Source organism: Podarcis cretensis, assembly GCF_951804945.1.
Source record: "Podarcis cretensis genome assembly, chromosome: 3".
In the NCBI taxonomy this organism is placed as follows: Eukaryota; Metazoa; Chordata; class Lepidosauria; order Squamata; family Lacertidae; genus Podarcis; species Podarcis cretensis.
Genome location: NC_137172.1, coordinates 92,068,504 through 92,081,872, shown reverse-complemented (window position 1 = coordinate 92,081,872; position 13,369 = coordinate 92,068,504). Strand labels below are relative to the sequence as shown.

The window sequence follows — 13,369 nt, the reverse complement described above, 5'->3', positions numbered from 1 at the left end:
CTGCACACTTGCACTAAGACGTGGTTTGTCTTAGTGTGGCGTGAAAACCAGGTCACTGTCTGAAAGAAGCCCACACTTTTGTGGTTGACTGTTGGCTTATTAATGGATAAAGTGGATAATGTGAACCACTTTTCATATTCTTATTTGTAAATGAAGCATGGTTTAAAACTCATTTAAATATATAAAAATAGATAATACAGATTATTAGGAATAATATAATTAATTAATTAATTAATTAATTAATTAAACAAACGCCCTATACCCACAGGTCTCAGGGCGGTTCACAGGATAAAATCACGATATAAAAACACAAAATACATAATCAAAATAAACACAAGAACAACCCAATAACCCCCCCCCCAAATAATCAGAGGGAAAACAAAATTTAAAACACACAGTATTTGTAATAAAACATATAAAAATACCCATCAGGTATCGTCAAGGAGTAGATTAAAAGATCAATTTAGCTATCTTTCAAATCAAAACATTTTAGCCCTTGGTCCCCCCCCCCCCCCCCATTGTAACCATTCATAGAATGGTTCATAGAAATAATAATACAAAGCTCTGTTTTTCTTCTTTTTGCAAACATAGGTGCATATCTTCAAGAAATAGAGAGGTCCTTCTGAAAGGACCTTCAGAAGTGTGCTATTAAACCCATTCAAGTTGCCCTCACATAACCTGAATCGGATGCTAAAGACAAAGAAAGAGACTAATCTTTGTAGTCCAACAACAGGGATTTGTGAAGCTCTGTGTGCAACTGTTGCCAAAATGCATTGTTGCATGTGATGAACACATTCTGCCAAGCAAATTGGATCCAGACTTAGTCGTGCTTACGAGTAGATCCATTGAAATCAACAGGGCTTTAGAACTGATTTAAGTCCCGTTCGTTTCCAGTGGGTCTACTCTAAGCATGACTAAATGAATACAACCCAAAGATGTTCTAGATAAAATGTACATGGAATGAACATGCTGAGTGTTTTCATAAATAAACAAATAAATCAGAGTGTCATGCTAGGCCATGGGAGAACAAGGTTCAAATCTCCACTTGGTCATGAAGCTCACTGGGTGACCTTGGGCTAGTCACCAATTCTCAGGCTAGCCTACAGGACTGTTGTGAGGGTAATGGAGAGGGGGGGAGCTTTATGCTGCCTTGATCTCTTTGGAGGCAAGGGGGGATATACAATGTAATAAATAATAAATAAATATACAGTACCCCAATACAAGGGATGCGGGTGGCACTGTGGGTTAAACCACAGAGCCTAGGACTTGCCGATCAGAAGGTCGGCGGTTCGAATCCCCGCGGCGGGGTGAGCTCCCATTGCTCGGTCCCTGCTCCTGCCAACTTCGTAGTTCGAAAGCACGTCAAAAATGCAAGTAGATAAATAGGTAACACTCCGGTGGGAAGGTAAACGGTGTTTCCGTGCGCTGCTCTGGTTCGCCAGAAGCGGCTTAGTCATGCTGGCCACATGTCCCGGAAGCTGTACGCCGGCTCCCTCGGCCAATAAAGTGAGATGAGCGCCGCAACCCCAGAGTCGGCCACAACTGGACCTAATTGTCAGGGGTCCCTTTACCTTTAACTTTATCCCAATACACACGCACGTATTGAAACACCAGTTCTCCAAGTCAGAAGTTTCCAAAACACAATCAGACACAGAAAGAGCTTGTTGCAGTCTAAACCCAAAAAGTGCAGCGTTTACTTGCGATATTAAGAAAAAATTGTGAAAACTGTCAGAGAGAAAGAAGGCTTAACTTAACACAAACTGGATTTATTTTAATTAAATTCAGTGTTTTATTTTTAAAAGAACATGTAAAAACACAAGCTCTAAGACCCTTAACACCATCTGAAAAATTATGAAGCACAATGCGTAGAGGGGAGAAAGGATTAGTTTCTAAACTGTACTCTACGTTGCTCAATGTAACTTATGGATCTATGCCACCTCTTAACAAGATATGGGAACTGGATATTGGCACACAAATTATTCCCAAGGACTGGAATAAAAGCTGGGCATCATGACCCTAAAAATCTGTTTCTGGTTTCCTTAGGGAAAACTTAAAAATGTTACACAGATGGTGTTGCAAGCCTTTGCAAATGTCAAAAATATTTTATTCTATATCACCTGACTGTTAGAGGGTTTGCAATAAACTTGGCACATATTATCATTTATAGCGGGAATGTCAGTTGGTGCAAAATTTAATTTAATTTTGAGAGAAATGATAAATATCACTAAAGAAAATATTGTTTGTTGTCCAAAATTAATGTTACTGAATATTTTTGATGATACCAATGTAAATATATATTGTCAAAAGAACTAGTCTTATATATACAGTTACAGATAGGTAGCCGTGTTGGTCTGCCATAGTCAAAACAAAAAAAATTCCTTCCAGTAGCACCTTAAAGACCAACTAAGTTAGTTCTTGGTATGAGCTTTCGTGTGCATGCACACGTAAGCTCATACCAAGAACTAACTTAGTTGGTCTTTAAGGTGCTACTGGAAGGAATTTTTTTTGTTTAGTCTTATATATGATCTTGACAGCATGAATAGTAATTGCAACTCAATAGAAAACAGCCCAAATATTACACTTTTGATATGATTTGGCATTGCTTTATGACATATACCATACTTTTCAAGACAACCTTTGTCACATGCCTGGCAAATCTACAACTATAGATGATCTGGTAAAGTTGAAAGTCTTTACTTTGTTATTTTAACTCATTCTACATTCCTATTTTATAGTTTTGTTTTTCATCTTTTATTTTTTGTCTCTTGTTCTAACAGTTCCATATACATTATAAAATGAAGTAATAATTACAAACTTTACCCAAAGAGGTAACATAATTGTTCCAATTCTTACTGCAAATTACAAAAAGAAAGCCTGAACAGGCCAGTAGATTGCATAGACTACAGCTCCTCAGGGATATCATTGATCCCCTTTCAAGGATGTGGTGGAGAAAGACAGGGGAAATTCTCAAACGTCTGTTCATCCCATATTTATCTGGGGGATACCTTGCATTGTTATATGGCAAGGAAAGCCATAAAAGAAAAGAAGAGCCAGTAAAACAATACAGAAAAACAAATGGTAGTAGCACAACCACTATCATCACAGTAGCAGAGAGATCTGCTAAGAGCCATCAAAGGGTTTGCAAAAGAGCTCTTAAAGAGCTTGTGAAATGTACGCAATGGTGGGTCCAGACATGCTTTCCTGGGGAGGGCAGTCCAGAGCACTGGTGCCGTAACTGATATTGCCCTGTTCATTGTTCTCACCCACTGCATATCTGCTGTTGGGGAGATGCAAAGCAAGACCTCTGACGTTGCTTGGTCACACTGAAGGAAATACATAGGGAAAAAGCAATCCTTTAAGTACTTTTTATGACTTTCAAGTTTAAAAAACCCATCTTGGAAGCAAGTGTACCTTAAAAAGTGGTTTCTTCCACTGCCCACTGTTATATCTCTTCAGGTCCTATTGTCTGATAACCTGAAAGAGGGCTTTTTCATCAGGGGAGCCCTATCTTTGGCTCAGAAGGGCTCCTTCTGTTATTTTTTGTATGCCAGGTAAATGATGTCTCATTTGCTCAGGCCTTTATATGCCTTTATTCTACTGATTCTGGTGCTGAGCAGGCAAGAGGACCTAGTGTTGTGCTTCCCTTCTGTGCCATCTTAGGAAATGAAAGTTCATTATGGCATGGAAGTTAACACCTAGTGCCCAAGGCAGGGTTGTTTTTTTGCTTTCAGCCACTGAGTTTATCTTAGGCACACTGGATATTAAAATAAATTCTGCCAGACAGCTTTCTTGGATGAGGGCCGGGGTTACAAGACAGAAACCAGAACTATGCTTCAGCAGAACAAATGCACAGCCAGTGGCCTGTTGCCCTTGCCTTAGCTCACCTCCACACCTCTTTGTTTTGCCCTGACTGATTGATCAGTACTTTTCTTGATCCTGGGAACCAGGTTTGGATGAAACCTCTTGACTGCATAATGCCTGGCATGATCCCAGGTCATGACTCTTGGGACAACCCCCAGGAATGAAAGCTAATCTCAGCCTTTTTGGACCTCGCCCAGGACTCTGCTTGACCTCACCTTCACTCTGTCACAGGAGGGCTGGCTCTTCATATGGTGCACATAGTAAATGAAATAAATATCTGCCGCTAATACATATATAAGCACCAGCTGTCAGAGAAGACAGTTGAATTGCAGCTTCTTCAGTTCCTCTCCCCATTGTCTTTTATTTGGAATTGTTTGATATAAACACACTACTCAGAGCAGGATCTATTTCTTCCTGCATGCCTGTGCAATGCCTCTGGGGCGTGGGATGCTGGAGGCTGTGTTCATTGTGCTTTGTCTTGCTCTCTGGGAAAGATTATGGCTATATTCTGAATGGGTGTGGAGGTGGGGAAAGTTCAGGGCTGCTCCTGCCCTCATTCTATCCCATCATTCAGCAATCTGTTCATGAGAAGACTCTCCTGCCACAGAAGCACTGAGCCCCCTCAGCCGGGCAGTATAGTAACAATGGGAAGCAAAGGAAATATAAAGATTCTTAAAGAATCCCAACTTTTAAAGTAAATTGAACTGTGTTAGTTAAGCTCTAGGGCAGTGTTTCCCAAACTTGGGTCTCTAGCTGTTGCTGGACTAAAATTCCCATCATCTCTAGCTAGCAGGATTGGTGGTCAGGGATGATAGGATTTGTAGTTTAACAATAGCTGGAGATCCAAGTTTGGGAAAGTTTGTTCTGAATAACAAAAGCTGCAGTTGACAACCCTTCTGTGTGCTTGAATGGAACCACAATTTAGTGTATTTGCACCCAGCCAGTTTTAAAATTACCATTAATCATGTCAGCAGTGTGAGAGGAGAGGAGAGGAAAACCCAAGAAGCTCAGCTTTGCTGGAGATCTTCAAAGCAAAATGCAGGACACTCTGTTTTAAAACAACTTAAGAATGCTTCTCTAATAACTTTTGACCAAAGAGAAGACCATCTTCTCAGTTTCTAAATTGCTTCATGAGAACACTGAGCTGAGAACACTTCATACAACTTCAGACCACAACCCTCAAATTACTTGTAAATTCCAAGGACCCCCAAACCAAAGGAGCATGTGATATCACTTCCTGTTGGACAACTTAAGTCTTATTCATTACAAGGCAAATAAAAATGTTATGATGTAACTATTTTGCAGCAATTATGTTTATCCGTTGAAATTAGAGGAAGCATTTGAATTCATAAACAAACAAACAAAACTTGCTTATTAATAAAGCTTTAGATCTCAAGATGGGAATGCATTGGGTTATGTTAGATCTCACTCGTCTTAAAATAGGCAAAAAGCACCCTCTGTTGGGAAACATGAAAAATGACTTTGAACGCAATTCTTAAGAAACTGACTGGCTTACAACACATGACCTATAAGCTGAAAAAGGAGGGCCAGCCCAATCACTTTTCCTTGGGGGTCTAGACTACTAAGGAGCTCGCGTCACAATATTCTTACAGTTAGTTTTCATTTTACAATACAGAATTCTAAAAACTCAGAAAGGTCCTTCTTACCTTAAATACGTTCAGCTGCTGATTTATCGTCTCAATTTCCATTCCAACAGAACCCTGGGACTCTTCATGCTCTTCAACTTCCCCAAGCAGTTTAGAAAACCCCTTTAGTTTACTGTAGAACTCTTCAACGCGGCTAATAGTCCCTTCAATCTGTTCATCTCTGGCTTTTGCTCTGTCTAGCAACTTGTTGCACTGCTTATTTAAAGCCTCCAAGTCCCTTTTTATACCTGCAAGATCTGGAGACGCTTCAGCTTCATTTGCTAGCATCATTTTGCAGGTATTATTTGCATTTTCATTACTGGTTATGAGTTCCTCCAACTTTTTCAGGAAAGTTTTTATATCCTTTCGCTGTGACTGCAGTGTGACAAGATCCCTACCCACAGAATCCATGCTGTCCAATTCATCGTCGAACTCTGCAAACTGAGAAAACATCTCTCGGATGCTGTTTTGGAAATGGCCAATTCCCTGGAGTTTAGTCTCCAGGAATGAACATTTATCTTCAACCTGCTGACTGATGGTGCTGAATTCTTCTTCTAATGTTTCTGCCTGCAACAAGAGGTCAGAGACACCTGATGAATCTGTAGCATCTGCCACCAGTTCTTGGGCCAGCTTTTTTGTAAGGTCCACTTGAGCCTTCAAGGCCTGGAGTGTTTTCTGCTGAGCCTGCATAATCGTCAAGTGTTTGTTACTGTAAGTCTGGGGTTTGAGAGAATCGTGTGTTTCCAGCTGTTCTCTGGCATTCTTCAGCTGCTCTTCAACGTCCTTTGATGACTCTTGAAACTCTTTCAGTCTCTGAGACATCTTTTCCAGACCATCTCTCTTAGCATGCAGTTGTTCTGTGACTATATCCATGTTCTGGATCAGCAGTGTCTTCTCCTCTTCAATAATGTCTTTGTCTGTCTGACAGGCACTGAGTAATGTCTCAGCTGCATTACTTAATAGCTCCACCAACCCTTGGTGTTTATCTAGGTCCTTCTGCCAGCTCTTCACCTGAGCGATGGAATTCTCTAGCCGAACAGGATCTATGCTCATTTCTATTTGAGAGGTATTGCTTTGGCATTTCGCTATCCAGGGTTGTAGGTTTTCTACATGCTCTCTGTATCTAAGGGCTTTTTCCAAACAATCATTTAATTTATCTTGCCTTTCTTTAACTTGTTTGTTCATTTCATCCCAGTTACCTCTGAGCAAGTTCAGCTGGGCCTGCAGCTCAGCCTTCTCTGCTCCCTGAGTCTTTTGGAGTAAACTTTCGCCTTCTGTGATGATTTTTTCATAAGAACCAGTCTGGTCAGACAAGGCAGCCTTGAACTCTTTCTGATCATCAATTAATGTCCACAGAGACTCCAGCTTGGTAGAGATGGGACAAGGCTGATTCTGTTCTTCCTTCTTTTTGTCCAACCAGGCCTGAAAGTCCTTAGACATTTGCTGGAACTGATGAGAACTAACATAAGTTGACTGAAGTTGCTCAATGTGATTGCCTGCAGAAGACAAATAAACAAACAAACAGAAGTTCTTAAAATCCGTGTCTTTGAGTGGCTTCTAACTAGGATTTTGGTTGATGTTATTTCAATCAAGGAGAAACATTATGTTATAGGAAAATGCATCCTTTTGCAATTTGAGATGTTTTATTAAACATTATTCTTCATTGGAGCTTGTTAGCTGGTGAGTTTATTGAAGACCACCAGCTTGGAAAATAATAGTATTGCAGCCTAAATTATAACCCCTTGATAATAATAATCATCCCTTGACAACAAGGGATTCTTGAGGGTGGGGAACTAATCAGGTAACCAGGATAGTATGATCACTAGTGCCACTATAAACATCACAAACATAAATGACATGCACTATGAACAGTAAAGCTTGAAGTAATCCCTCAACAGTCATTGAGATAAAATGCTTCCAAAGATCACTGCCAGTCCTGTTGCAACTTTACAGAACTCCTGTTGGGACTCCCTTGTTGAGTCTTAAACACCCCCTCCCCAAAGTAAGGGCTCATCCATACTTGTCCTGTGCCTAGAAAGCACAGGTCCAAGCAGTTTTCTGCTTGCCTAGCTAATTCAGTTTCCATGCCTGGAAAACATGGATCCAAGCAGCTTTGCCCTGTCACTTTCCCCTGGAAAACCCGCCCTTTAGTGCTAAACGGAACAAATGGCAATCAGGTTTTGCTGTTTGTTCTGTTTCAGCACTAAACCGCCAATTTCTCCAGAGGAAAGCAGCAGGGCATATAGCATATAGAAGTGTGGGTGAACCCTAAGGCTGTCTGAAACTGTGGCACGGTCAAGAAAAGTACACAAAGGTTGGAGAAATATATGTATTTTCCCTACATAAATTTCACACAGAAGCATTAATTTACAATGTGTGAATCACTCACTGGTAAACACATATACGATCTACTGTCAATCACATGGCATTTGATATCTTAAAAAATTCAAATAACTGGCATAGTCTATAAATATGCAGCTATTCTCACCCACCCATTCATAGAATCTAGGCCCTCAATATCATCTCATCTCATTAGATGTGGTTTATTTATTGTTTATGACTTTTGTAATTATGTAAATCTTGTCATGCTGTAAGCCGCCTTGAGCATTGGTTTTTTTTAACTGTGGAAAGGTGGCATACAAATAAAAAATGATGATGATGATTATGTTAACGAACCTGCTTTTTGTTCCATATCGTGAAAGGGTTTTAAGATGCCATCCAATTGCCTAGCTAGTTCAGCTTTCAAGTAATCTTCTGCCACCAGTGCGGACAATTCCTCGCACAGAGCTTGAGCAGCCTTTCTCTTTGGCATTTCCCGTTCAATTTCTTCTTTCACTTCTCTGGCCACTTCCAGTTGCCGCTTCACAGAATCAGGGTCTGTACTTATAGCCAGGCTGCTGTTGAGTTTATCATCCAAGACACTAAGCTTCTCAGAAAGGCTTTTCAGGCAGCTTTGATATTCTGTGCTTTTCACAATGGCTTGATCGATTCGGTTGCACCGGTCACTCAGCTGTCCGGTTAAGCCATCCCATTTCTGCGCCACAGCAGCCAGTTGCTGCTTCACCATTTCGTGAGAAGGTGGGTGTTCACCTGGTCTCTTCATTATCGCTTGTCCTGCTGTATTCAGCTGCTCATATTGGGGTTTTCGAGTGTCAAACTCATTGAGCAGAATCTGATGAGAGAAAGTAATTTCAGGAAAGTGTAAGGAAAAACAGATATCACAAACTGTACTAGCCGTTTACCTAGTGTAGCATCCTGAGCTGATGAGTACATGAAATAGCTCTTGGTCGTAAAAATAAAATGCATTCTGCCAGTATCGCTTTAAGGTAGGTTAATATATTCATATTTATCCCTTACGTCTGGTTCAGACAACCTGCTGATCCAGTACTGCAACCCATGATGTGGAAGAGCAGGTGCACCCTGCGTCAACTCCACCATGCATGTACTATCACTAAGGATAAAGAGGCACCTTGGAAAACACCTGATTTGCATGACCTAGTCTCCTGCTTTGAGACACGTGTTAAATGAATCAACCTGAGCATTGACCCGTGTGGATGAAGCAGTCACCACAGATCAAATACTGTGGTTTTTATCTCATCGGACATCACTCACTCCTGATTTTGGAAGCCAGTGGGTGTGCTGAAGGGGGAAATTATACACTTACATGGGAGTATTTGGAAGGAAGGATCAGTGAGTGGGCAAGAGATTAAGCACCTCCTTCTGCACTTCCAAGTGTCATTACATACCATGCAACAGCATTAGGAGGGAAAGAAGACAGTGAGACGCCATATTTCTTTTCCAATATCGATACTGGTTGTGAGTGTGGAATATTTTGTAATTCACGTGTGATTGATACTTGCTTATATATGCACAGGGTCATAGAAGAAAGGCGCTGCCATTCATTTTCCCTTGCTCAAAACTTTAACCTCTAGCTGCACTTCTCTCGCCACATAGAAGCCCTTTTTTGTCATTATTAACATTATTAGTTCCATATTTTTTTTTAGAAAATTGATTGTTGTTTGGTGCCTTCATATTTGTTTTCAGAACTACACTCCGCCAAAAAAAAGGATAAACCACATTGGTCATGGGTCCACAATAGCAGTGTTTTCAATCCAGGAAGCACAAGCATCTTTCTACAAATAATATGCAATGAGACCAAATGCTCACCTGAACTTGCTGCTTCTGCGTGTTCAACATATTTGGGTCAATTGACAGTGGTCCAAGCACGCTGACCATTAATTCTTTTTCTACCAGCCACTGTTTTAACTGAGCCTCGGTTGCCTGGAACTGGGTCAGGTAATTTGACGACTCTTCCAGTTTTTTCTGTCTGTCAGCTGTTACTTGGCTGAGCTCCCTCCATTTGGAATCTGTGAAAAAATGAATGGAATATTTCGTAAAATTGCATGATAATTGTAGTAATTTCATATGAAATAGTCAAACAAATAAACAATGGCAGTGGTTTGCTGTGGACATGCAGATGGTTCCTGCTGCACTTCTCTACTAGAACAAGGGGGAGGAACAAACCATGACCCCTGGGCTTAGCTTTACATCCAACCTGGGGGTCTTGGTTTGGTTTGCTCACACAGGCAACAATCAAGAAACCAAGAACAAGCTTTGGCAAACGAAAAGCGGGGCTTGTTTTCAAATGCCAAGCTGGGGATTCTGATTTTGCAAGTGGGAGGAACAAACCACAAGCCCTGGCTTAGTAATATATAAAAACCAGGGACGGTGCGTTAGTTTCAGTCCAAACAAACCACAATGAAAAGCCAAGGTTTATGCTTGACTTCCGAATTGTGGTTTGTTTGAGTTAAGCAAACCAAGATCCCTGGGTTGGACGCAACATTAAGCCATGGATGATAGTTTACAGTTCCCATGAGCTGTTTTATCCTGACATGTGGCTGTGGCCAGTGCCTTTTAAAATATAAGATCTGATAGGCTAGACCAAACCTCATAAGCCAGTAGTCATGTATAAACAAAAGCATGTCCAGAAGAGGTTTCTAGTATGTCATGTGGATGAGGTGCAATCCTTCTCTCCAAAGCTCACAAACATTCAATCTGTGGTTTGTTTTGCCAAATGTTAGATCGTTGTCCTTCTCCTACACTGCAAAATAAAACTTGCCATACCTATTTTATCCAACATCTGTTTCCATTTCGGTGCCTCAGGAGAGTCTGGGTTCTTCTCCAATAGCTCTGTCACTCTATCCTTCAGTTCTTGCACTTTATTCTCATTCTGTTTCAATTCTGTTTCAAATAGCTATGAAGAATGAACATGTTAGGCTTGAGAATACATAAAAACCAAAGTGTTTGGCAGAAGCGGTGATTCATTGAGATGATCTCTTAATCTGTTAGGCAGCTCTGATACATTTTATCACAGGTATGCAATCTGACCTCTGATCCTATGCCTGATAAGACGTTTTTTATGGGATTTCCATAAGGTGTCAGTACAAAGTGCTAATATATGGTTGTACTGTTACATACATTATTAAACAGACCCTGTCCATTAATATGAACAGGAAGCTCACTTTAAAAATTAATTATGCTTAATTGATAGTTTTGAACAGAGGGGGAGACAGAAACTACCTTGTGTTGATCGACTTGCTCTTTAACAGCCTCACTGTCAATAAGAGTTGCTTCCCATTTGGCTGCAGCAGTGTCCATATTCTGTAACCATTCCATCATTGAATTTGATTCTCTTTGAATGTTTTGCATATTTGAAAGAGTGGATTCCAGTTCTGATCTTTTTTCCTTCAGTACAGCTCCCAAATCATCATAACTATGGCTTACAGTTGACATGTTGTGTTGGACAGTGGTCACTTCTGCAAAAGAGGTGGACATACATTATTATTTTTATTCTAGTCATGACAGCAAGAAAGGATGCAAATATTACATATTAAAAGTTTTTAATCCTTCCATGAAATAATAACTAGAATAATTGGTTACAGTCATTTCTTTCCTACAAAGTTGATACCCCAATATTAGTAGATTAAGAAAGAATGAACCAGTCACCAGGCTGATGACAGTGGATTTTTTTATTTTTTTGTACAGAAATATTGTATTGTATAAGGACTTCTGAAAGAAAATCTTGCATGAAGACAAGCATTATTTTGGTTTCTAATTTAAGGGTTTTGGAACACAGCTAGTTATCACCATCCTAATTTCAACATCTGATTTCTTAGGAAAACCAAGGTGTTCCAGAGCCTGTTATAGTACGATGTGTGCATGCTAATTTTTGATTAAAACAAACCTTAAAAACCATGCCTGTTAATTTAAAATATATACTTCCGCTGTTTTCTGTTAACACATACAAAAGATTCAAGAATGAGGCTCAGGATGATAACAGCTAGGCAGGCCAAACACAATAATATAAGAGGATAGTCTGTTTGGGGCCTTTCTGAATTCCACCCCTATTTAGATGGTTCCAATGTTCTAACTCAAGGCCAAAGTAGAGGCAAAATGGGAGATACATGGAGTGTCTTCTGATTATATTTTCCCCTTGAGGGCAGCTGTGGAACTCCAAATTGGATTGGAATAGTTAGTGGGAAAGGGGGAATCTGTCCTTTTTCAAGGAACATCACCCCCCCCCCCGCCCCAGTTGCTTCCCTCCTCCCTTTACTTCAACTGTTCAAATGAATGGTGTGAGAGACTCCACGTATCTCCAATGTCACTTCTACTTGGGCTCTCCAGTATAAGCAGCTTCTTATATTCATATGTTATCTTGGGTCACTTGATAGTCAAGTCACTTCTTAAAAACAGTGAACTCCACCTGCTAGAGATAACAACCTTGCTACTGTTGCTACTCATGATTACTTCTTAATGGATTAAAAAGCCAGGAAATAACTCCTTATCTTGTCTTGGCTCTCAATTAACCACAATCATTGGTTCACCCACTGAAACCAGACAGAAGTTGAATTAACCGGATGCATGCATATACATAGACATAGACATATACATATATATGTCGAAGTGTAGAAGACCCCAGCTAAATAGGGGGTCTTGACTGTTATTTAGAAAATTCTATTAAAATGGGACAAATTATAAACATCTTATGCTTGCTTATAAGATTTATGTATTTAAGTGAGCCATTATTAGTCACCTTTGTTTGTTAGGAATCCCTGGGTACCTGTAGCTGCTCCTTCACCATTTAATACTGTTCCGCTTACAGCTGAAAGAGAGATTAGAGATTTAGAGCAAGATTCAACTAATGAATTCAGTCAGCAGAAGCCCTGAGCAAGGACTTCCACTTGTACTATGGAGTCTCTCCTACACATGTTCCCCAACTGGCTCAGGGCAGGTCAAGAGTACCCCTGGAACAGCAAGCAGGGGAGAGGAGGGATCATTCCATCTGGCAAGCTTGCCCTGATGGAACAATCATCCTAATGCAATGTTGGGTTCTTCCCTCATTGTTCAGACACTATGGAAGTATTTGATCCCTTTTCAAACCAATTTAAGGGCCAAACTAGATGTGGCATAGGCAGGTGAACAGCTCTCCCACTGCATTTTAGAAGAACAGCCTTGGAGATGTGTGTGTCTGACTGGAATCATGGCGCTACGAAGTAATGGTTTAACCCTTTTCCCAGTGCCATTTCCCCCATGAAAATCACCCCCATTGAAGCTGCTATTTGCTCCATGTGGGGTAATGTTCAGATACCATCACCCATAGTTAATGCTAACCAAATGTTTTGGTTCAGACAATACAATAAATTGTGGGGAAAGGGGAGCATGTGAGAACAAGGCTCACCTAGGCTCATTTATGTTATGGTAAATTATGGTTTAGTGTGACATGTGAATGCAGTCACAGCATGACTTGCCTAAAGCACCCAGTGAGTCAATGGATGAGCAGTGTGTTGAAGCCAATTCTTTCT

At 40.5% G+C, this 13,369-nt stretch overlaps 1 protein-coding gene across 14 annotated transcripts in view; it reads right to left on the bottom strand.

Annotated features, from left to right (window-relative positions):
• Nucleotides 1-13,369, bottom strand: part of DST (dystonin) — a 306,444-nt gene that overhangs the window by 80,202 nt on the left and 212,873 nt on the right. For all 14 annotated transcript variants that reach the window (XM_079970248.1, XM_079970257.1, XM_079970258.1 and 11 more), the window contains 6 exons: nt 12,601-12,669; nt 11,088-11,323; nt 10,632-10,761; nt 9,675-9,874; nt 8,184-8,679; nt 5,529-7,003 (listed from right to left, as the gene is read on the bottom strand). In XM_079970248.1, the coding sequence (XP_079826374.1) occupies nt 5,529-7,003; nt 8,184-8,679; nt 9,675-9,874; nt 10,632-10,761; nt 11,088-11,323; nt 12,601-12,669 (2,606 nt within the window). The remainder of the gene's footprint in view (nt 1-5,528; nt 7,004-8,183; nt 8,680-9,674; nt 9,875-10,631; nt 10,762-11,087; nt 11,324-12,600; nt 12,670-13,369) is intronic.